Consider the following 23,620-nt stretch of genomic DNA (forward strand, 5'->3'; position numbering starts at 1 on the left):
AGAATTTCATCTAGACTTTTCAAGGAATAATTTGGAAAGCGTTCCTCAAGAAATCTCCATATAGTGTAGGCACAATCAAGAGTAGGCAAACATTCAATCAAGTTTCTAGGCAAGCCTCTAGTGATAAGATTAACAGTTCTAAGATTGCGAATCATGTCAATAGACTCATCAAGGGTAGGATGCTAAAGATCACCATGAGGTGCATAAGGGCTAGTAATGTACTTGTTCAAATGATATTCATTGAAAATCTCAAGCATTTCATTTTTCCACTCATGAAAATATTCTCCATTAAGAATAGGCACTCTACGTCTAAGACTCTCCAAATTAGACTCATCCATCTTCCTCCAATGGTGTTTAAACCAAAGCAATGGAGACCAATGCTCTGATACCAAAAGGATCGAGAAGAGGTGTCTAGAGGAGGGGTGATTAGACGCTAAGTACCAAAAGTTACAGTTTTTAGTTTCTTTAAGTTGAAGTGGGAGTTTTGGCACACGTTTATCAAACACAATACATATCAAGCAAGCATGCAAAAAGTATATGAGCAACGGAAAGTAAAGCATACAACTTGCAAGAATGTGAAGGGAAGGGTTTTGAGGATTCAAACGCAATAGGAGACACGGATGTTTTTGTTGTGGTTTCGATAGGTGGTGCTATCGTACATCCACATTGATGGAGACTTCAACCCACGAAGGGTAACGACTGCGCGATTCCACGGAGGGCTCCACCCACGAAGGGTCCATGAAGAAGCAACCTTGTCTATCCCACCATGGCCGTCGCCCACGAAGGACTTGCCTCACTAGCGGTAGATCTTCACGAAGTAGGCGATCTCCTTGCCCTTACAAACTCCTTGGTTCAACTCCACAATCTTGCCGGAGGCTCCCAAGTGACACCTAGCCAATCTAGGAGACACCACTCTCCAAGAAGTAATAAATGGTGTGTTGATGATGAACTCCTTGCTCTTGTGCTTCAAATGATAGTCTCCCCAACACTCAACTCTATCTCACGGGATATGGATTTTATGGAAAGAGGATTTGAGTGGAAATCAACTTGGGGAAGGCTAGAGATCAAGATTCATATGGTAGGAATGAAATATCTTCGCATCAACACAAGTGTAGGTGGTTCTCTCTCAAAAAAGGTAAGTTGGAAGTGTAGGTTCGTTCTGATGGCTCTCTCTCCGAATGAAGAGGAAGTGGAGGGGTATATATAGCCTCCACACAAAATCTAACCGTTACACACAACTTGCCAATCTCGGTGGGACCGAATTGATAAACTCGGTCGGACCGATTCAACAAATAAAGTGACCGTTAGGATTTTCGGTGGGACCGACTGGATCAAATCGGTGGGACTGATGTGCTAGGGTTAGGGTAAATCTAAAACTCAGTTTGACCGATTACTCAAACTCTGTGGGACCGATTTGGGTAATAAGCGAAACAGAGAGTTGGCCAAGCAAACTCGATGGGGCCGATTTCATATCTCGGTGGGACCGAAAATATTGCAATAGGTAACAGAGAGTTTGCAAGCCCATCTTGGTGAGACCGAGATCCTATCAGCGAGACCAAACTGATTAGGGTTTTTGGCAGTGGCTATGACATCTGAACTTGGTGGCGCCGGATAGAAAGAGTCGGTGGGGCCGAGTTTGACTTTTGGTTTAGGTCATATGTGGATGTGAGAAAGTAGTTAAGGGCTTTGGAGCATATTACTAAGCATTTTGAGCAAGAGCCTCATTAAGCAATACCTCATCCCTCCTTGATAGTATTGGCTTTTCCTATAGACTCAATGTAATCTTGGATCACTAAAATAGAAAATGTAGAGTCTTGAGCTTGGAGCTTGAGCCAATTCTTTGTCCTTAGCATCTTGAAGGGGTTCCACATCCTCTAGTCCATGCCACTTCACTGTTGAACTTATCTGAAACATACTAGGTAAAAGTGTTAGTCCAGCAAGAGATATATTGACATTAATTACTAAAACCTCCTAGGAAGCACTTGTGCTTTCACTATCTATTAGACTGATGGCCACATGGTGGCCTTCTATTCGTTAGCGTTTGTGGAGAGCAGGCTCTTGAGTAGCTCAGACTTCATATGAATAATCAACTGAAAGAATAGGTGAGTAACTGAGACTTCATATAAAGAGCAATCATGTGATAGGTATTCATGCATTTTCTGTTTTTATCATGGATGTATCTTGGTTTCTGATTTTTTGTTTTGGACGGCTCAAACACCTTATTTAATACTTCCTACGCCCGAACTAACTGTTGTTGAAACGAGTGTATCTAGATACACTCATTATAACGAGAATCTACTGTATTTCTACGAAAATCTTTCTTTTTTTTAGCATCAGTACAGACACAAGTGCTCATATACACGTGCATACACTCACCCCTATGAACGCACACACGCACACCCTATTCCTATGAGCACCTCTGAGAGACTGAGCCGGCATATCATCTTGAGATTTACGAAGTCACCGTAGGCGCCTCGTCGTCAACGAAAACGTCTCCTCTCATTAAAAGCATATCGCCAGAAATCCTGAAATAAATTCAGAAATAATGCGAGCATCAAGATTTGAACCCTAATGGGTTGGGGATACCACTGTCCACATAACCAACTCATCCACAAGTTGATTCGCTTCTACGATCGGACCTCGTAACGAAGTTCGGGTCCAACACCTGACAAAGCACGGCGACCCGACGCCCAACGGAGGACCGAAGTGCAAAAAGGGCGCGTAACAAACCACTGACCAGAGAGAGCGTGAGCCTCGTGAGTCCCGATCGGCCGATCCCCACCACCCCACCCCACCGTCCCGCGCCCACCACCAGTCCACCGCCGCACGGCCGAGCTTGCGTAGGATCCGGGCGAGAAAAGCTCCGTCCGGTCGAAGCCCCCAAGGAAGGACACAAAGCCCACCCGCCACCCCGCTCCACCACCAAAGCGTCGCATGCCTCGCTCCCTCGCCGGCGACCTCACCGACCCGGAGATGGCGCAGCCCTACATGAAGAAGGACGACGACGACTCCGACAGTTAGTCCCCTTCTCCCTCGCTAAACCCCACCAACGCCTCCTCCTCGCGCTCCCCTGCCCTGCTGCTTCGGCTCGGCTATGATGCGATCCGGAGGGGACGCCACGGCCCACAGGAATGCCGGATCTGGCGCGATCCCGCGGCGGATCTCGCGTAGTGTGTCGCGCGCGCGATGTTGCTGCTGGTGGCGGTCGCCGTGCGGCCTTGTTTGACGGCGCTCCGCTGGTGGGAGATGTGGCCTCGGGGGTGGTGGCTTGCGGGATTCTAGTTCAGAATTGGGGCCGGAGAGCTCGGATTTAGGTGGATCTGCACCAATTGCACATCACCGGGCAGTTGGTTACGGCGTACCTTGCCTTTTGGTTCGTGCTCCTACTAGCAGCAGCGACCATTTCTGGCGATTGACTGAGATTCCGGTGGCGCTTGGTGCCGGAACCAGTTCGGCCACGTACCATTGTGTTTGCGCAAACTAACACAAACGTTGTTGTGGATGCGCTCCTTAGCTTACAGTATTTTTGTTTGGCCAATTAGATTGACAGGATATGCATGCTTTTGGTGATAGGATCTCACGAGCTGGTTAGATGTGTCTTCATTGGCTTCAGAGCATACCATCTTCTATGCAACTGGTTTCTATGTTTCCTGCATGAATCAGTTGGTTGATGTTGCAACCAGGGCTTATATCTGATTAGTGGTTTAGAAGGACATCGGTTCTCTGTGCCGTAGACAATTTTTATAGCTGTCAGGACGTGAAAGCAGTGAATTGCTTGTGTTTCTGGTCATATATTGTCAGGTAGTTCTGTGTTAAATGGACCTTAGTGCATGTTTGCTGTCCCTCTTTCCTCCTCGGACCATCATGTGATTTCACTCAAACATTTGTCCAGCACAAAGCCCGTGCTGGTCAATCAATAGATATGAATTTTGAATTTTGCATCGTATGTTTTTATGCATTTTGGCTGCAGCAATTCAGTTTATTGCTTGAAAATCTTGATAACACAATATGGTTTTACTTGTTGCAGAAAAAAAACCAAATTCCTTTGTTTGAGATATCTCTGTTTCTAGCCCATGAAATTTTCTACTCATGATCATGTTTCGATCAAATTGTGTTCAGTTTTTTTATCCATTCCAGCCTAGACCTTTTAAACACAGGCACTTTGGATTGTTCTGGATGTTGGGCTTAGGGACTGTAGCTTTAGATGGTTTTGTATTAGATCCTGTGATATTTGTCAAAGGTATCTGGATGTGTGAAGTTACGATTCTCTTAGAACTCTTTAGTTTTTGGGGGACTTTGAAATGAACAGTGGTTTTTGACCCTGGGTTTCGGTTTGATCTTCTGTTGAAAGGGTTCTATCTCTTATGCTCCTAGATCACACTTAGTGTAACAAAATGCTTTCAGCTTATGACATGTATATTAACCGTGTGTAAGCTTTTGCAGTCGAGTACTCGCCATTTTTCGGGATTGAGAAGGGGGCTGTTCTGCAGGAGGCACGTGCTTTCCATGACCCCCAGCTTGATGCCAGACGATGCTCGCAAGTAAGTGTTGCTTACAGTCACTCAAATTTCACACCCTTTCTGGTAATACATTGAGCTGTATATATTTGCCAGTTTTCTCTTAGGCGCTTTGACCATTTGCTTGATATTTGTCTTGGATTTTGCAGGTTATCACCAAGCTATTATATTTAATTAATCAAGGAGAGTCATTTACAAAGGTATGACAGTGAACATATGCATGAGCTAGTTACTAATATATTGATTTAAAAATTTAACCTCCACTGATGCAAGTCACGGTATTAATCTGGGAGATCAAAAGAGCGATTCCGTTGCAATATACCTTTTTTAAATGAGCCATTGTGATTTTGATCTTGTTTTGATTCCTGATGGATATGTTATGTTGCAGGTTGAGGCCACAGAAGTTTTCTTTGCAGTTACGAAGCTATTCCAGTCCAATGATGCTGGTCTCAGGAGGCTGGTGTATTTGATGATAAAAGAGCTTTCTCCATCATCAGACGAGGTGAATGCTATTTCTGATGCACAAATTTGGTTTTGTTTATTTCATGTCTTACTATTCTTAGTTGTTTGAATTTTGTATCTGCAACAGGTTTTCATAGTCACAAGCTCATTGATGAAAGATATGAACAGTAAGACAGATATGTACCGTGCCAATGCAATTAGAGTTCTCTGTAGAATAATTGACGGCAACCTCCTTACTCAAATCGAGAGATACTTGAAGCAAGCTATTGTAGACAAAAATCCTGTGGTTGCTAGTGCTGCTCTTGTTAGTGGTATCCACCTGCTTCAGGTACTGATATACTAGTTCTATACAATTTTCTTGTTTCTTGTTTGAAGGCACTTCAAAACATATTTTTATGTATAGGCAAATCCAGAAATTGTGAAAAGATGGAGCAACGAAGTGCAGGAAGCTGTGCAATCAAGAGCTGCACTTGTGCAATTTCATGGCCTTGCTCTTCTTCACCAGGTATAACTTGTGTTCGGGAATAAGAGGACAAGCTATAGAACTATAACAGTGCAGTAGGTAGAAGGCTTATTTGTACATGGTTTCATATGTTTAGTATTTGTCCTTTTCATATGTTTTTGATGGAACTGAGGAGTGATCTACCTTACTATATATGAATAAGTATTGTGGTTGACATGTAACTGTTGACTTGAACCTGTGTATCAGGGAAGCTGGCTGTAGTTGCTGTGCTTAGAAATGTAGGTTACCAGTCCCTGCATCCAGGTTTACTTGATAGCTTATAGTTTCAGATAGCTTATAGTTTCAGTACAGGACACTGTCAGGTCATGTCAGGTCATATACTGAGCAGTACACTTATTATTAAGTTAAAATAGGCCATGTCTGGCTTACCAGCTTGTCATGGGTCACTAACTTGTGCACCAGCCGATGCCAGCACCACGTATATCAGTTGTCTGATAACGGTCCATTTATAACAGAAAGTTGTAGATAAACAAGCTTGAGGGACTAGCAGCTTTAACTATGTCCAGTTCTGTAGTATTTTTTATTTTTGTGGAAATGTTCTGCTCATGTGACGACTTTATACTGTGCTAATTTTGCAATCATCATTCTATTCCATTTTAACATCTCCAACAATGTATAGTGGTGTAGAACTTAGATACTGTATGTTTCAGTAAGCTGCATTGTTAGCGAGTAAAAAAATAGTAGGATGATAGTTTCTGTGAGACATTTGGCATTCAGTTAATTTTCTCCCCAACTTGCAGACCAGACAGAATGACCGTTTGGCTATTAGCAAGCTCGTCTCTAGTTTGACTAGGGGATCAGTGCGCTCACCCCTTGCACAATGTCTTCTGATTCGTTACACGAGCCAGGTAACCTATATTTACTTGTACTGGACTCTTGCAGAATTAGTAAATAAATACTAAAAAGGAAGTTGCAATTTGGCAGGTAATACGTGAGTCAAGCAACACCCAAAGTGGTGATCGCCCATTTTTTGATTATCTGGAATCCTGTCTCAGACATAAAGCAGAAATGGTGATTTTAGAGGCTGCGAGGAAAATAACAGAGATGGATGTGACAAGTCGTGAATTAGCACCAGCGATTACTGTGTTACAGTTATTTTTGAGTTCATCCAAACCTGTGCTTCGATTTGCAGCTGTCCGAACACTCAATAAGGTAATTAATGCATGTTTATCAAACTCTTATATGCAGACATGTTGTCATGTGTCGAAGCCTTTTTAATATTATCTTGTGTCCATATCTTGATTTGCCTATTGTCTTGCAGGTTGCTATAACACGCCCTTTGGCAGTGACAAACTGCAATGTTGACTTGGAGAGTCTGATGTCAGACCAGAACAGGAGTATAGCGACCCTGGCAATCACCACACTTCTTAAAACTGGCAATGAATCAAGTGTGGATCGCCTCATGAAACAAATTACCAGTTTCATGTCTGACATATCAGATGAATTCAAGATAGTTGTCATTGAAGCTATACGATCTCTTTGCCTGAAGTTCCCACTGAAGTATCGTTCGATGTATGTAAGAGATTAAGGGCCAGTTCTTTTGGGCAATTCTCCCAGAATTAACCCCCTCCCCAGCTTCTCCCAGAATTGCCACTTAATATTTTTTTACAATTCCTAGCTAATTAGACCTTAACTAGCTAGGAATTGTAAAAAAATATTAAGTGGCAATTCTGGGAGAAGCTGGGGAGGGGGTCAATTCTGGGAGAATTGCCCAAAAGAACTGGCCCTAATTGGGTGTTGATTCATTGATATAACATTTATGTCTGTCTTTTCTTTTGACTATTTTTAGTTGCATTCATAGTCCAATATTTTAACTATTTTTTCTTCTCTAGGATGATTTTCTTAAGTAACAGTTTGAGAGAAGAAGGGGGCTTTGAGTATAAAAAGGCCATAGTTGATTCTATAGTTACCCTGATCGGCGTGATACCAGACGCGAAAGAAATTGGCCTTCTGCATCTTTGCGAATTCATTGAAGACTGTGAATTCACATATCTTTCTAGTCAGGTACTTACATTTGTTATTCTACTAGCACTTATGATTACGCAATGGTTCAGTAACTTCCAAGCTCACCGTATCACCAACTGGTACTTCTTTTTTCCTATAATATATTTAAGTATGGATAGGATGGTCATTTTGTCCTCTCCTTCTATTGGAAATACTGCCCCACTCAAGCTATGCCTTATAATTTGAATAGAGTTTGTGGATCAGAAGCTCGTGTCTCATGATAGGCTTGTTAGTCCCATGTTATTAGCATGCTTCCTGTGAACTGATTGTTTGATCCTCCCAAAAAATACTGCATCCGGCACATTTTCAACATAGCTAGAACTGTAAAAGTTGCACCGTCATGAAATTAAGCAGGCGCCATGTAGAACTTCATTTCTCCAGCAAATCCAGCTAAAGAGTAAAAAATGATGACGTCACTTTGTACCACAACACACTACCTGTTATTCTCTAGAGCACATTAAGTCAAAGTAAATATCAATCGAGCAATATGTTTGATTACTGACGTTTACCTAGGATATGTTCTATTGTTCAGAGGTTCAGAGTAGGGACTTTTACTCACTGAGGTCAACCGTTCTTTGTCACACCAGTTAAACAATGTTGAACTGTATCTGGATAGTCCTGTTTACTGCATGTTGCACTTGATGAAATTGTATGCACATGTTTAACATTTCTGTATTTATGGCAATTAGCCATACAACCATACGGGCCTGAATGTCATTAAGTACAGGTTCAATCGCTTAATCATATCCATGATATTTCCCCATTCATCATCACGTTAACAACTGTTCAAATTTTCCGGATAAACTTTAGAATTTGGAGTTTCTTTAAAAGAGGGATTTCTTGTTAGTTCAGCACCGAAACTAGAGAATTAATCCTTTTATTCTCTTGTTACCAGATATTGCACTTTTTGGGAAATGAAGGGCCAAGAACATCAGATCCAAGCAGATACATACGGTACATCTACAACCGTGTGATATTGGAAAATCCCACTGTTCGTGCTAGTGCTGTCAGTACATTGGCAAAGTTTGGTGCCTTAGTCGATGAATTGAAGGTATGATAAAATCATTCAACATTTCTTTACATTCTTTCACCACTTTCCTTTTTTTTTTGTGTGTATATAACTCATTTATCGCTTTTTTTAGCCTCGGATATTTGTTCTCCTGCGCCGGTGCCTGTTTGACACTGATGATGAGGTAAATTTTGTTTTTTCACTTGATTTTAGTTATCTCCTTTGTGTGTGACATGCAAACCACAAAACAACATTTTTCATTAGGTTTACAATTCTTATCTAGCAGATTGCCTCTTCTTGGCCTCCACCTCTAGCATTAAAAATGGCGTGTTGCATTCTGGGCAATAATAGCTAATAAGCACTAATTGGTCTTTCCTATTGTAGGTCCGCGACCGTGCTACACTTTACCTCCAAACTCTGAATGGTGAAGTTGCTGTAGGTAACTCTGAGAAGGACGTGAAGGAATTTCTATTTGGATCCTTTGATGTGCCTCTTGCCAACTTGGAAGCAAGTCTAAGAACCTATGTATGTTTACAGTGGGCATTCCATGTAGCATGTTTCAAGTGAATCATATCCTATGCTATGCTCACATCTTCAAGAATAACAGGAACCATCTGAGGAGCCCTTCGATATTTCCTTGGTGTCAAGAGAAGCCAGATCACAGCCACTTCACGATAAAAAGGCCCCTGGAAAGAAGCCACCTGCTGGTGCTCCCGCCCCTGCGCCTGTTTCGGCTGTTGATGCTTATCAGAAGATGCTTTCATCTATCGCTGAGTTCTCTGGGTTTGGAAGGCTCTTCAAGGTTTGTACAGTAAATACTTTAGTGATATTTGACAAGCTCACATGCTAAATCTCTCTCATTCCCTCAGTCCTCAGAACCTGTGGAGCTGACAGAGGCAGAGACTGAATATGCAGTTAATGTGGTTAAGCATATCTATGAAAACCATGTTGTATTGCAGTACAACTGTACAAACACCATACCTGAACAACTGCTAGAAGATGTAAGCACTGGTCCTTTAAGCCTTTTATTGGAGGTGTAATTGTCACTCATGCTGAAATTCTGATAAATGGCTGTTGCTTCTTTCAGGTTACAGTATATGTTGATGCCACGGATGCTGAAGAGTTTTCAGAAGTTTGTTCAAAGCCTCTTAAAAGCTTGCCTTATGATTCACCTGGGCAAATTTTTGTTGCTTTTGAAAAGCCAGAACATGTTCCTGCAATCGGGAAATTTTCAAATGTATTGAAGTTCACTGTTAAAGAGGTAAGTGTAATGATGTTTCTCGTATTATTGGATTCAAGTATGAGTAATGGTTTTCTAGGTTCCACTAAATTAAGCATTCTATATCAATATTCCTTTGGTACCTACTGCCTCGGTCATGCGGAAAATCTTTTCCAAAAACTCTGTTCTCTTTGAAGTACTATGTAGCATAGTGGTTTCACCTTCTAGGAATTTTGGAATCTTCATGCGAAACCTGCTTCATCTGTTCATACAACTGGAATATTTTTTGGCATTATCATCACAAAGAAGATATTCCGGATTTTTCTTATTTGATATCTTCAAGGCAAATCGACCCAATTCAGTGGCTGATGAAGTTTTGAACCCTTTTTCTAACATTCGTTGAAAATTTGTGTGTTTCTGCTTGAGCCGTATGAGATGAATTTTTCATATACGGTTCTTAGAGGGGGACTCGGGTTAGTTACCAATCTCAATAAAATATTTTTAAAATAAATACGGAATTATTATATTATAAAGTGGTCTGGACTTGCAACCTACAAGTGTTATAAGTCCATAATGAAGTATTGACATCAATGAAATTTAACCTCAACCAAGTTGCACTATTTTGTTGTTCTTTGAGTTAATGTTGTTTATTGTTGTCAGGTTGACACGTTGTTTATTGTTGTCAGGTTGACACATCTTCAGGGGAAGCTGATGAAGATGGTGTGGAGGATGAATACCAGCTAGAAGACCTTGAAATTGTTTCAGCTGATTATATGCTGAGGGTCGCAGTTTCTAACTTTAGGAATGCCTGGGAGAATATGGACCCAGAAAGTGAGCGTGTGGATGAGTATGGACTCGGGGCTAGAGAGAGCTTGGCTGAGGCTGTGAGTGCTGTCACTAGTATCCTTGGCATGCAACCGTGTGAGGTGAGCTTCCAGTTCTTTAAAGTTTAACTAATATTGGTCAAATAACTTGCCTGTTTTCCTATTCATCCTTAGCTGTTTCTTCGAGCATCACCACAACTGAACCCAAGAATTTACATACATTGTGTGGTGCCTTATGCGTTCTACATTTATGTTGCTGTTCCTGTTCTTCCACCATTATGGGATGGGACGGGACAAAATAATTGACTAATCGACATACTTGGCAGTGGCATGCGACATTCAATTGAACTTGTATTTTTAGAGGTTTCAAATGGACTACAACATACGGATGCATATAGACATATTTTAGAGTGTAGATTCACTCATTTTGCTCCGTATGTAGTCCCTTGTTGAAATCTCTAAAAAGACTTGTATTCGGGAATGGGGGGAGTACATTGGAATCTATAATGTTTTGTTCACGACCAAAATCTGCCGTACTAATCTTTTTGGTTATGCGAAAAAATTGATCTTTTTGTATGGTTGCTAATGTTTTGGCATGCCCACACCCCTTTGCCCGCTCTAGTTTATTTCCTTCCCAACATTGGCCAAATCATTGGCAGGCACCATTATTCAGATTGGCCAAACTTTTTTTTTTTTGCGCATAACAGATTGGCCAAACTTCTTTGTAGGTTCATCTTGGGTTGTGAACTAAACACCCCGAAAACTTCTGAAAAACTGAAAGTTGACAACAATGGTTACTCATGTTTGCAGGGCACTGAGGTTGTACCAAGCAATGCAAGATCGCATGTTTGCCTGCTTTCTGGAGTGTATATAGGGGGCGTCAAGGTTCTTGTCAGGTTATCATTCGGACTAAGCGGGCCCAAGGAAGTGGCGATGAAGCTGGCGGTAAGGTCAGATGACCCCGAAGTCAGCGACAAGATCCATGAGATTGTTGCCAGTGGGTAAAACGGATGGTGGCCTCTGCCCCTGCCAAAACCTGTGTAGAGCCGGTAAATAGTCTTCAGTATCATGTCAGAAAGAAAATAGTTTTCAATTTTGTTTGAAAATTGTACTGTACCTGTTGATGTTCGGTATTTACAGAATGCTCTTGGCTTCCTGCGTACTGCTGCTCAGAAGTGAGAAGTGTATCTTGTACCCCTTGCGTTCAGCCGTTCACTGCACAGTTAATTTCTGAGCATGTTTTGTCTCAAATGAAATATGTTATGGTGTATTGATATGCAATCTTGCTGCTGTAAAATGTGTGGGCTAATCTGCTAGTCGAATCTCTCACTATTTCCCTCTGTTTCTAAATACAAGTCTTTTAGATATTCATAGACTATTCATAGACTACATACGGAGCAAAATGAATAAATCTACACTCTAAACTACGTCTATATACATCCGTATGTAGTCCATATTGAATTCTGTAGAAAGACTTGTATATATTTAGGAACGGAGGGAGTATACACAAATGCCATGCATGCTTGTGTGGAAATTGCTAATGGAGCACGAGCTCCATGGAGCCTTTACTTTGGAAACATCAAAAAACAAGTTCAAAAAATTCTGAAATAAAACACACATACATATGGATGTACATTACTCTGTAAAGGTTTCATGGCGAAATACATTTTTATGCTGGAAAGTACATGATTTTTTTTACAGCTCACATCAAAATGTATTTCGTCATGAAATTTCACACACATCTAGTATGCATCTACAAATACTTGTGCATTTATGTTAGTTGTTTTAGAACTCAAAAAGTAGATTTTTAAAAATTTCAGGCTCTATGGAGCCCGACAGCAAAAAATCCACAGGTAAAAAAAGTTTAAATTGCCGGGATTTGAACCCGGGTCGCCTGGGTGAAAGCCAGATATCCTAACCGGGCTGGACGACAATGGATTTGTGAAAATAAGTACTTCGTTACCTTTTTATCTGATAAATTTAGGAGCAACACAGCCAAGCCTATTCCCACGGTCCTCGCGGCCGCCACGCCATTTGCTCCTCTCCCAACTTCCGTGGTCGTGCTGCTGAATCAGCCCCAAAAGGGAACCGCCTACAAACTCCTTGCCCACGGCCCGCCGGCTGGCACTGGCTTCCCCCGCCGCCCGCGACTGGAGCGCTGCGGGCACCCGGTCCGTCGATGGCGTGCTGCTGCTTCCGCGCCGCCGCGGTGCCCCGCCTCCTCTTCCGCGCCGCCGCGCGGCCCCTCCAGTTGCCGCTCGCCGTCTCCCGAAGGGTACGTACGTGTTCTGCGCCCCCCTTCTCTGGTACCCGACGCACTCCTTCTCGCACGGTTTGGCAGATTGGGGTTGGAGAGGGCTTGTAGAGAGAAAAATAGGGGAATGCCACATTTAATTAGCCCTAGTATAAAATCGGTGAAGCTTCGGCGAACATTCCATTGTTACCTGTACCACATTGCCTCTGGATAAAGTTTCTTCTTGTTCAGCCGAGCACCTTCGCGTAGTTGCGTTGCAAATTGTACGGCTCAACCCTTTTTCGATTCAAAATGATAGTGATTCATGTGGTTTATAACCTACCCTTAATGTTTTCTATTGCGAGTATTGATTAATTACTGGTCCTATTTTGTCTTTGACGCACTAGGGTTTCTCGGGGCAGTCAGTCCTGCCAGTCACTGATTCGATCGAGAGTTTTCAAGGACCATCAGTGGATCATGCCCCACGGATTCCGTTATATGACGACAGCTTGCCCTCAGGTGTGTCGACCATATTAACGAATCCTGGTGAGAATGTCGCTCCTGCTGACCCTTCAAAGAGTAGAATCATGCTTGTTGATGGAACCTCAGTGATGTACAGATCCTACTACAAGATATTAGGTCAGTGTTTTCCTCGTGCACTCACTATTGGTACATCTTGTCATTTTGCTTTGCCTTTTTTCTAGTTGTTACGGTAAGTTTATGTCTAGAAACGTAATGTCGTGACAGTCACCTCTTTGTGATCCTCATTCCTCAAGACATTTCGTTTCATATGCTTGGTAAGTTGTCTTGGAACATGTATTGAAGTCAGCACTTGTTCTGGCAAAGCAAATGTTGGAACTCAACTTAGACATGATATTGTTGGACTTAGGTCTACTTTAATATGATAGTTGGAGTATAGCAGAATTCTGTCGTTATCCTAGACACTGGGAAAAGAAATATTACATGCTTCCACACATGCAATCTCGAGTCCGTAACAACATGACATGGGACATTTTTTCTATTTCATTACCCACCCTATGTGCATCGTTTTCAGAGACTGATGGTTTAGCTGTCCAGCTGCTGTATTGTTTATCCTGTAATGTGCACATCCATTACCTTCTAATCCGTCTATCTGGTTGAACTGTGTGCTATGCTTGAACAGAAATTCCTAACCAATGTCCTTAGTACAGATTTAGAGACCAATTGTAATACAAAACTACAGAGTAGTCTGATCAATCTGTGAAATTTGTTCTTAAATATCTAAGTTTGTCATACATTAAACCTGTTTGAGAAATTTACTCTTTCCCATTGCTCGTTTTCAGTGTTGTAATCTACACCTCATCTATTCTTTTTCCATCGATGTAGCACAGCTGCAACATGGTCAGTTGGAACATGCTGATGGCAATGGGGATTGGGTTTTAACTATATTCAAAGCTCTGTCACTGGTGAGTAGGACTTAATGAATTATTTGTAGCTTTGAAATGACATCCTCAACATTAATAAACTCAAATTTGTATATGATGGGTCTTGCAGTTATGGGTTGTTTCATGTAGAGTTTGTGTGAAACGCAATCTGCTAGGGCAATTCTGTTTCTTCATTTGTATTTTTATTCGTGTAGTGAATACGGTCCATGGTTGTATTTTTCTCTCTTTATAAACAATTTTCTCACCATCCACTGGGCACTACTAATCCAACAAGTAGGAACCAGGGGGAAGTGAAAAAAATATGGAAGGTCAGGAAAGTTGAGAAACATTTTGGAGTTTAAGTATGTTTTTGATCAATGGCACATTGTACTGGATGGTCAGTGCAATATTTATTCCACCATGCTTGTCTTCATATGACGTTTAGTTAATGAATTATAGTGACAGATAATAGGATGTTTTTCTTATCAAGTTTTTTTCAGTAGGCATCTTTGACCATTAAGGCGGATCTTATAGGTCAGAGTTTTGGGAAAAGACAATATTCTGTACATATCTGCCTATTTCAGAGTTGTGATGTTTATTGACCACAAAAGTTTATCCTCAGTTGGTATTAGTCCCTTCTCAGTCCATAGAGAATGTGTCAATATGTTGTTTACTGTGGCTTTGAAGAAAATATTCAGTACTCTCGCTGTTCAATCATTAATGATGGATTAACCTTTTGCCTCCATGCTTCTTCATGTACCAAACTTTATATTGACATTGTAGAACTGTTTCCTTTGTAATAGTTGCCTAACTAATAAAATTTATGATCCTTTGTTGCGATTTGTAACCTGTCGAGTTTTCTCTGCAGCTTCTTGACATGTTGGAGTTCCTTCCCTCTCATGTTGCGGTATGTCATTTTGTTCTTGCATGGATTCTACTGGCAGTGCTTATTTATTTTTGTATTTTCACTGAAAAAACGACATTTTGGTGATCTATATGCATGAGCTTTGTTCGTTGCTAACTGCTTATCAATTTAAATGCACATGTTTAGTCTAATATACCTTAGTCTAATCCTCAATGGAATAAAAAAATTAGGGGCCAACTGTAGATAACATGCACATTTGTAATATACTTACTATTTCAACATTTTTGCCTTTAATAATCATTTGGCACTTTCTAAACTAAGCTGTAAATACTGAGCTGTGATACATCATTACAGAAACTACAATTTGTGTTTATGTGTTTTCTTTATTTCTTTTATTTGTTTTGCTCTTAGCCTTCTGACCACTTATGTTGCTTTAAACTCATTTGCAGATGGTGTTTGACCATGATGGTGAGCTCCGGGCCTGTCTCCTTTGGAGAATTCCCCTAACTCTTTTTAATCTTTACTCTTGGAAAAATCCCTTTAATCAAATCCTTGCTATCATTCTTGAATGCACATCCAGTTCATATAATATCAATTTGCATAGTTTTCAACACATAATATTAACTCCAAAGTCTGTTTTCTTTAAGCATTTGTCTTAAATTACTATTTGTTATATGAACATGTTCCTATTTATATTTGGACATGTAGCGTCCTCTCCAAGTTCACCTTTCCTGACATGTAGCGTTCTCCCCTATTTGATCGTTCCTGCTCATGATTTAATACTCTTCTCTGGTTTATTCTTTTAGTTGTCAAACCAAACAAAGTGGTATTTTCCTCACTTTCTTTTGACATCTGCGATCCATCTTGTTCTGTTGAAATATATTATGATCTATGAATGATTTGTATCTGCACCCGGTGGGTGGGTGGGTGGGGTTGGGGGTGGGGGGCGTGGTGCAATGGTGCAAATTCAAACAAATGTTAGCATACTAGTGTGTGTAACTCAACTTAACAGGTTTGGTACAATTTCAAATTAATATCTATATTATGCGGCTTTGCAGGGTTAGCCTTTTCTGTTTGGATTTCTTCATCTCCCCTTGTTTACTAGTTTGTGAAAAGAACCCCAATACCCTTGCTATGCGAATTCAGAGTAACACATCTCATTATAGTTCTTAGTTATAAATAAGTGGTCAAACTTTTCTTTTCAGGAGTCCCATATGGTCGTTACACTGCCATGCCATCCAAAGAATGTCACATGGCAAAAGGTAAGAGGAAGATAAACTCAAGTAACTTAATGGGGATCATGGGAGATGGTAATCTGAGGCTTCCTCATCTTGGTGCATCTCACTTTCTAGGCAGATCCTTCTTTTTTTTTTTGGCAAAAGATGGTCTGGATCAAAGCAAGCGTAAAACAATAAGAGTGATAAAATATTTTTTGTAGAATACGATGTTTAAGGCTTCATCTCACAAATGCCAGTTTTTTCATTCTATAAGGGAGTGTTCTTGTTCTCTTTCAAATCCTCCTTTCTTTGCCCCGTTGGATTGAAAGAATCTTGTGGGATATCCATAGGAAGCACCATTTTGTTCGAAGGAATGAGCCCTCCAAAATTACTATGGATTTGCTTTCCCACACTCCAATTCTATATGATAGCTAACAAGCGGTGACCCTCTTGGAAAATTTCCTTTGTGTCTATGACATGCACCCAGTGTCTTCAGAATTCCAGTGCTTTTCTTGTGGTGCCACCAAACAACTTCTATTATTGATTGCTGTGTTCCCAATCTTTGTAGGATCCAACATGTCATGAAATTCTATTCCTGTATTTTTCCTATTCATGCACTTTACAAATCCTGCACATTTGTCCGATGGGTTCAGTACACATGACAGAACCTCATTTCTATAGTTCATGTGGTGTGTACATTTGGAAACTCTGGCTCATTTGTATTTGCTGCGGTCCTTCTGAAATCTGGACATGTGTTGTTTATTCTAGTCTTCTGGGCTGAAACAATTCAACTCTAGTCCATTTTCCCCCCATTTTGCTATCTTCTCTACTGATATATAGCTCTGCATTTATTAAAGTAACACGAACTGAATTTAGGTTTGCGATTTTTTTTGTTCTTAGCAGTTATCTCCAATATTCTCTTCTAATTTGGATCTATAGAAACATGATACTGTCTTTTTTGTGTTCTCCTAGGAATGACTTTTCGACATATGTTATATCCTGCTTATAAGAGCAATCGCACCTCAACACCAGACACCATTGTTCAGGGCATGCAATACTTGAAGGCATCTATCAAAGCAATGTCAATTAAAGTAATCGAGGTAAAAACTAGCAGTTGTATATTTGGTTTGAAGGTGTTATTTGTTATCTTTTGATATCTGGGATCGTCAAAATTATCAATGTAGGTTCCAGGTGTTGAAGCTGATGATGCTATTGGTACACTAGCTGTCAACAGTGTGTCTGCAGGCTACAAGGTAAAAAATACTTCGTCATGAATCATTCCTCTAATACTTTGTTTTGTCATGTTTTTCTTCATGAATCTTAGATGCACTGGATCTTTTTTGGATCATTGACTGGATTTCTGGTAACAATGGAGTAATAAACAATTGTTCCTACCACTTTTACTTGGAAAGTGATGCAACTAGACAATGGCTGGAGTTAAGGGCTATGTGAGCATTTCTTGGTTTTTGTACCGATAGTGCAAGAAGTGAAATTAGCTGATATAAATTTGATATTGCTAAAGTCTGATGGATTCGATATCTTCTTGTGTACTCTGGTTGTTATCTATTGCTAACGTCTTTCTTTTTCAATATGCCTGGCCTCTTTTGAAGGTCCGTGTTGTCTCTCCTGATAAAGATTTCTTCCAAATTTTATCACCTTCTCTACGTTTGCTGAGGATTTCTCCACGTGGTTCTGGGTCAGTGTGATTGTTTTTTACCTTGTGAAAGTGTCACTGGAAATGTCTAAACAGTTCATTTTCATGATTTTAACATACCGGAGGTTTCATTTTTTCTGAACAAACAGGATGGTTTCATTTGGAGTCGAAGATTTTGTGAAGAGATATGGAGCATTAAAGCCATCACAGTTTGTTGATGTTGTTGCACTTTCAGGCGACAAAGCTGATAATATACCAGGTATTGTTTCTGTTGCGGTTGTATCTTATACCATTTTAGTTAGGGGTCAACAAAACAGGCATGACAAGCCAGCCCAACTGTATATGAAAACATGGTAGATCTCTTTTTACCCTACAAATGCATAAAAAAACTTGAGTATGGAGAAAAAAAAAGGCAGAAACTTCCTAATTTAGGCAGTTGGTTAAGTGTGTTGCATGGGTTAGACGGTTTCTGGACTGTTTGGCCTGTGGGTGAGGTGGCTGCTTTTCGTAGCCAAGTTAGCCTGAGACACGTCGTTGTGATGTTGTCACCCTTCTCCGTGCAACCAAAGAAAGCAAGAAGCGCCCCCTACATTGGAGTCCATGGCTGTGACGATGCTGCAGAAGCCGCCTGAGCAAACTGCCTCCAGTCTGCTTTGCCTCTACCTTGCAGCTGCACCATTTGTATCCAAACTCTGTCCGCTTCTCATGGCCCCAAAACTGGCTCGCCGCTTCGTGCCCCCGAGTCTACAACAACCGCAGTGGGCTCTCCGCTCGTCTTTTCTGTCTAGTGCTTTCAAGCTTTGCAACACAATGGCATACATCTCATTATCGACTCTACACTGATATAAGATGTACTGCAATTTGATTGCACTTGTACAGCAAACACATTTATGAACCCACTGTATGTGTAGTGAACCCTAGTAAGTTTAATTAACACCCCCCCCCCCCTTCACACACACAAGACCATGCATTCAATTCAAATTCATGACCTATTTTTCATTACGGGGACCTGCTAACTGACATTGTATGACTGGTCATTTTGTTTTTCAGGAGTTGAAGGGATTGGAGATGTTAATGCAGTAAAACTGATAACTAAGTTTGGTATGTTCATTTTTTATCAAACTATTTTTGTTCCTGAGTGCTTATTAGATACTCCCTCTGTATCAAAATATAAGACGTTTTTTGACAATATGACAGTTTCAGAACACATCTTATATTTTGATACGGAGAGAGTATGTATCAAACTATCGATCACTTGAGGACGGTAGCCTATAGGATGTCCTTTAATGTTTGTTTTAGTTTATTGACTGATCGAGCTTGGTACACAATCTGAAAGGAGGTTTTGTACACATACAGAGTTAAAGATGACTAATGTTCCATTGCTAATTCACCAGTGTTGTTGTTACGATATATTTGATGTTTTGAGTTTTAGTATGGAACGGCATTATCAGAAACCTTGATCGAAAATTGTCCTTTTGTTGGAATTTGAATAGGTTCGTTGGAGAACTTATTGAGATCAGTGGATGAAGTCGAGGACCAGCGAATCAAACAGGTAAGAGCAGACCATTCTAAATCTCGCAGACTGCAACAATGCAAAAATGGCATCTTGAACTTTTAAATATGTTACCATCTTCTTGATTATTGATTGCGTTTTCTCTGGAAAGTATGTCAACTTATGGTCTCCCAAATGCCCGAGTAATTTATTCCAGTAGAGTTCTTCCCTACTGTTCTCACAAGGAAAAGGTTGAGAAGCTGTGCTGACTGTGGTCCTTTACAGGCTTTGATCTCTCAATCGGAACAGGCATTACTCTGCAAAAGCCTGGTAAATTTTCTTCCTAACCGTCTTCTTTCATGAATACTGAATTCCACCATCTTTTGTACATTAGCCTGCTAAGGGATGAGTCATCCCTCAACTGAACTCTTTTGATCGAGGTTACTCTTGTTGTAGGCCATATTACGTTGTGACCTTCCATCGTACATGGTTCCTTTTAAGACCCCCGACCTCGTATTCCAGAAGCCAAAGGCGAGTCTAGCCATAGGCATCATATATTGTTAATACCACTAGATTCTGTTCATTTTGTGCTTCCTGCTTACGCTGCTATCCTGCTTTCCAGGATGATGGAGCCAAATTCATAAATCTGTTGCGAGCTTTGGAAGCGTATGCAGAAGGATCGTCGGCAGACCAAATCATCAGAAGAGCTTTGTATCTTTGGGACAAACTTGAGTCATGATGATGCCAGATTTTTTCAGTAGTGACTTACAAGAATGTGCGCATAATTGCGCGGGAAGATAGGTGACCAAAACAGCACGATCGTCTAGCTCCTGCATAGGGAGCACTCAGCCATACCCAAGGAGAAGACGTCTTGTTGCTGGCTGCCGCATTTTGCGTTTTGCTGAAGCACGCAAGGAAAATTCGACGGTGGTTGCTTAGACAAATTGTTCATACACTAATCATAGGTGGTAGCTTGAGCTTTGTAGATAAAGCACAGCATGGGTATTTTTTGTACTTGTAACTAAGGGTAGAGAGATGCAAGGTGGCTTGATTAGTTCGTCGATCGATCTTGTGCAAGTTTGGCCATTTTTCTTTGTTCTCAACCGGTGAATTCTTATGCACAAAGATAATGGTTGCGTTCCAAAAGTCATGCGAGTTCCATTCAGAAAACGATCATCTATGCAGTCATCTACTTTCGGCCACCATTGCCAGGCCCAGCAAAACACCAAACAAGACAAGCAGCGGCACGCCGGCGTCAGCTCTCGGCGGTGCTGCTGTTCCCGGGACGTAGCACGAGCTGCTCTCCTGCTGCGCGTCCCCCGGCACGCTGCCCGTCGTCACACAGTACCCCGCCGGCGTCGCCCCCCTCGTTGCCTGCGGCGCACCCTGCAAAATAGTCGAAGAGCGTCAGCGCCGTCCGTTCCATTGAACAAAAGCCGCAGGCTAGGCCGAGGCGAGCACCTGCGCCGGAGCTGCGGTGACGCCGATCTGGCCGGACGTGCTGGGGCTGGCGCTGCCTTTGGCGAGCCCGATGTCGTAGTTGGCGGTGAGGTCGGCCTGGTACAGCCCGAACGACCGCTCCGACACTGGCCCGGGCTTGAGGTCCTCGTCGTAGAGCGCGAAGAGGTACGTGTCCACCGACCTGCCAGGCGTCCGCGGCGTGCCCACCTGCGACCTGAGGTGCGCCACGAGGTTGCCGTTGTACGCCCTGGCGTTGTCCGGCGTGGCGCCGGCCTCGTCGGCGTCCCCCCTGTACGGCCACCCGGTCTCGGCGATGACGATGTCCACGCCCGCGTACCCCTTGCCGTCCAGCGCCGCGCGGACGGCGTCGAGCTGCGCGTCGAACATGTTCATGTAGGTCAGCCCCGACGCGGCGTCCGCGCGCCCCGGGTTGGGCTGGAACAGGCAGAAGGCCAGCGTCTCGTCCCGCGTGTCCGACGCGTACGCGAAGTACGGGTACGGGTTGATCATGAACGGCGAGCCGTTCTGCCGCAGGAAGTCCAGCACCGGGTCCAGGCTGCCGGCGAGGTCCGGGTGGAACGCGCCGGACGACGGCGGGTCCGACGCCGCCAGCACCGCCATCGAGTGCACCGTGGAGACCTTGGTGGTCGAGCCGGCGGGGAGCGCGGCCAGGAGGTTCTGCATGGCGGGGAGGAGCTGCGGGCCCAGCGTGGGGTCGCCGGAGTTGAGGAGCTCGTTGCCGACCGAGATGGCGGAGACGGACACCGTGGTGGGGATGTTGGCGGCCGCCCACGACGCCGCGGCGGCCGGGGAGGCGGCGAGGCCCGGGACGTCGGAGTTGGGGACGCCCAGGAGGATGGAGATGTCGGAGCCCGCGAGAGCCGCGACGAGGTCCGGCTGCGGCTCGTAGAGGCGGAGCTTGCCGATGGACGTCGACGTGAGCAGGCTCGCCGTCGACGCCGCGGGCGGCAGGTTGTCGGCGATCGTCCCGTAGTTGACCCCGATGAACGACTGCGACGCTGTAAACATTGAACACGTCCAAGTGGCGAGTTAGAATGCATATTTGATCGTTGGGGAGTATGTCAGAACATGCAAACTTTTGGAATGCAAACGAGCCGGCCGGAGCATATCTGTAATTGTATATGCTCATCAGAATTTTGTATTGTTGGCCACATGCATGCAAATATACCCATGCTACTTCTAGGTAGCGACGGTGCACGCCGTTCGTTGTACTACAGTCTTGGACTGTTTGGACACCATGATCTGTCACCCAGGGTTTAGGTGCTGGACCTTCCTCTGTCCATGCCTTGTTGATTCGCACGCATCCTTCATAAATTTGATACTCCCAGCGCTAGATTCCGTGACCAACCGGTTGGGTTGGGTGAGCGTCCGGACAGCGGTCAAAGTCACGTCGTGCCAATCCAGCCAACACAGCGTGCATGTGAGTTTGCTTAGGAGCTACTCACACTATCACTTACTTTCAGCACATCAGCTTCCCCTGATACATACAGCAGTGCTACTAATGCAGTGCAGTTAAGGTGCCGTGCTCCGTTCTGCGCCACGATCGGCCGGGATCATGATTTTTATTGAGCATCGTCTTTGACAGTACACCCAAAAGTGACTCCTTTCTCTATCTGGGCGTTGGAAAATATGATCAGGACGGCAGAAGAAAAATGGCATTCAAGGAGGAACTTCAGTTATCCCCCCTTTGTTGTATTTCTCTACCGTGGGGGAAAGTTCATTTGATCTGATGAGTAAAAACGCAAGATCTCATGAGATCCGTTCTACTTTAGGTTAGCATATGCCACCGCCATTTCCGTAACCTGAAGAAAGTTCATTGACTTGCCACATATAGTACTCCCTCCGTAAACTAATGTAAAAGCGTTTAGATCACTACTAATTTTCGCACTTTAGAACCAAATTTGCCAAAACAAATACTTCCTCCGTTCCAAATTACTTGTCTTAGAAATTGATGTATCTAGAACTAAAATACATTTAGATACATCCATACTTACGACAAGTAATTCGGAACGGAGGGAGTAGTTCTCAAAAAGAGCAAGCATATGCTGAACATATGCGCATACTTCTTAAGTAAGAAGTCTCCTGAGCGAAATTACTGAACGGCACTGGGAGTGGGAGCTTACTTGCCAATTGGAAGAGGAAGGCGCCGTGTAGAAGTAGGAGCCTGAAGATCACAGCGGCATCATCCAGCTGCCACCTTCTGCCCCCCATGCTATGCTCTGCTGCCTTGTGCAACCACTTTGATGCCGTCTCCGGTGGCTGCTTGGACGACTATGGAAATGCAGAGGCAGAAGAGGACAGATATATAGCCACCCGAAACGATCAGCGTGGGCAGCTTCTCTCGCAATGCTCTCTGGAGGACGAACGATGGGGATGGTGGCGCCGCGCGGCGCTTTCTTCTCCTCGCAGAATTTAGCTGCTGGAACCGTCTGATTTGCCGCGGCCGTCACGTGGTTGGCTGACTCCGGCCACGGGATTTTGCACAGGATTTTTACCTTGGTTCCTAGCAATTGTGTGTGTCTTCACTCTTAAGCAGCATCGACGCCGGATTTGCGCGATGGCATTGTGGCGCGCGACCAGCCACACGGGTGGTTATCGCCATAGTTAATTGCGAGACGATTGTTACTATCTCAATCATCATCCCCTTCGACGAGGTCAAGATGAAAAGGGTGGCGATCGATTTTTCAACATGCCAGGGAGAGCATGATGGCAATTG

At 43.0% G+C, this 23,620-nt stretch overlaps 3 protein-coding genes across 4 annotated transcripts; 2 read left to right on the top strand and 1 right to left on the bottom strand.

Annotated features, from left to right (window-relative positions):
* The first annotated feature begins 2,761 nt into the window (after positions 1-2,761).
* Positions 2,762-11,839, top strand: LOC123085248 (coatomer subunit gamma-1). The gene is made up of 18 exons (XM_044506873.1): positions 2,762-3,016; positions 4,444-4,541; positions 4,667-4,717; positions 4,906-5,019; positions 5,107-5,307; positions 5,383-5,484; positions 6,243-6,350; positions 6,427-6,654; positions 6,764-7,014; positions 7,335-7,506; positions 8,402-8,557; positions 8,649-8,699; positions 8,900-9,040; positions 9,123-9,317; positions 9,385-9,516; positions 9,603-9,776; positions 10,421-10,660; positions 11,369-11,839. The coding sequence occupies exons 1-18, from the start codon at positions 2,935-2,937 to the stop codon at positions 11,561-11,563; spliced, it is 2,691 nt and encodes an 896-aa protein (XP_044362808.1). The 5' UTR covers positions 2,762-2,934; the 3' UTR covers positions 11,564-11,839.
* Positions 11,840-12,529: 690 nt separating this feature from the next.
* Positions 12,530-20,483, top strand: LOC123085251 (DNA polymerase I). 2 transcript variants are annotated; one of them, XM_044506875.1, is made up of 15 exons: positions 12,530-12,833; positions 13,199-13,430; positions 14,157-14,236; positions 15,063-15,101; positions 15,509-15,527; positions 16,265-16,321; positions 17,249-17,376; positions 17,461-17,529; positions 17,887-17,972; positions 18,080-18,189; positions 18,981-19,031; positions 19,424-19,482; positions 19,708-19,752; positions 19,879-19,953; positions 20,045-20,483. In XM_044506875.1, exons 1-15 carry the CDS (start codon positions 12,738-12,740, stop codon positions 20,159-20,161), a joined length of 1,263 nt encoding a protein of 420 aa, XP_044362810.1. In that variant the 5' UTR covers positions 12,530-12,737; the 3' UTR covers positions 20,162-20,483. The 2 variants fall into 2 exon arrangements, with proteins under 2 accessions (XP_044362810.1, XP_044362811.1); XM_044506876.1 differs by lacking the exon at positions 16,265-16,321.
* Positions 20,484-20,520: 37 nt separating this feature from the next.
* On the bottom strand, positions 20,521-23,403 carry LOC123085250 (glucan endo-1,3-beta-glucosidase 7). The gene is made up of 3 exons (XM_044506874.1): positions 23,028-23,403; positions 20,884-21,902; positions 20,521-20,808 (listed from the first exon to the last, which is right to left on the bottom strand). Exons 1-3 carry the CDS (start codon positions 23,113-23,115, stop codon positions 20,608-20,610), a joined length of 1,308 nt encoding a protein of 435 aa, XP_044362809.1. The 5' UTR covers positions 23,116-23,403; the 3' UTR covers positions 20,521-20,607.
* Positions 23,404-23,620: the final 217 nt, after the last annotated feature.

This window comes from Triticum aestivum, chromosome 4A (assembly GCF_018294505.1).
Source record: "Triticum aestivum cultivar Chinese Spring chromosome 4A, IWGSC CS RefSeq v2.1, whole genome shotgun sequence".
NCBI lineage: Eukaryota > Viridiplantae > Streptophyta > Magnoliopsida > Poales > Poaceae > Triticum > Triticum aestivum.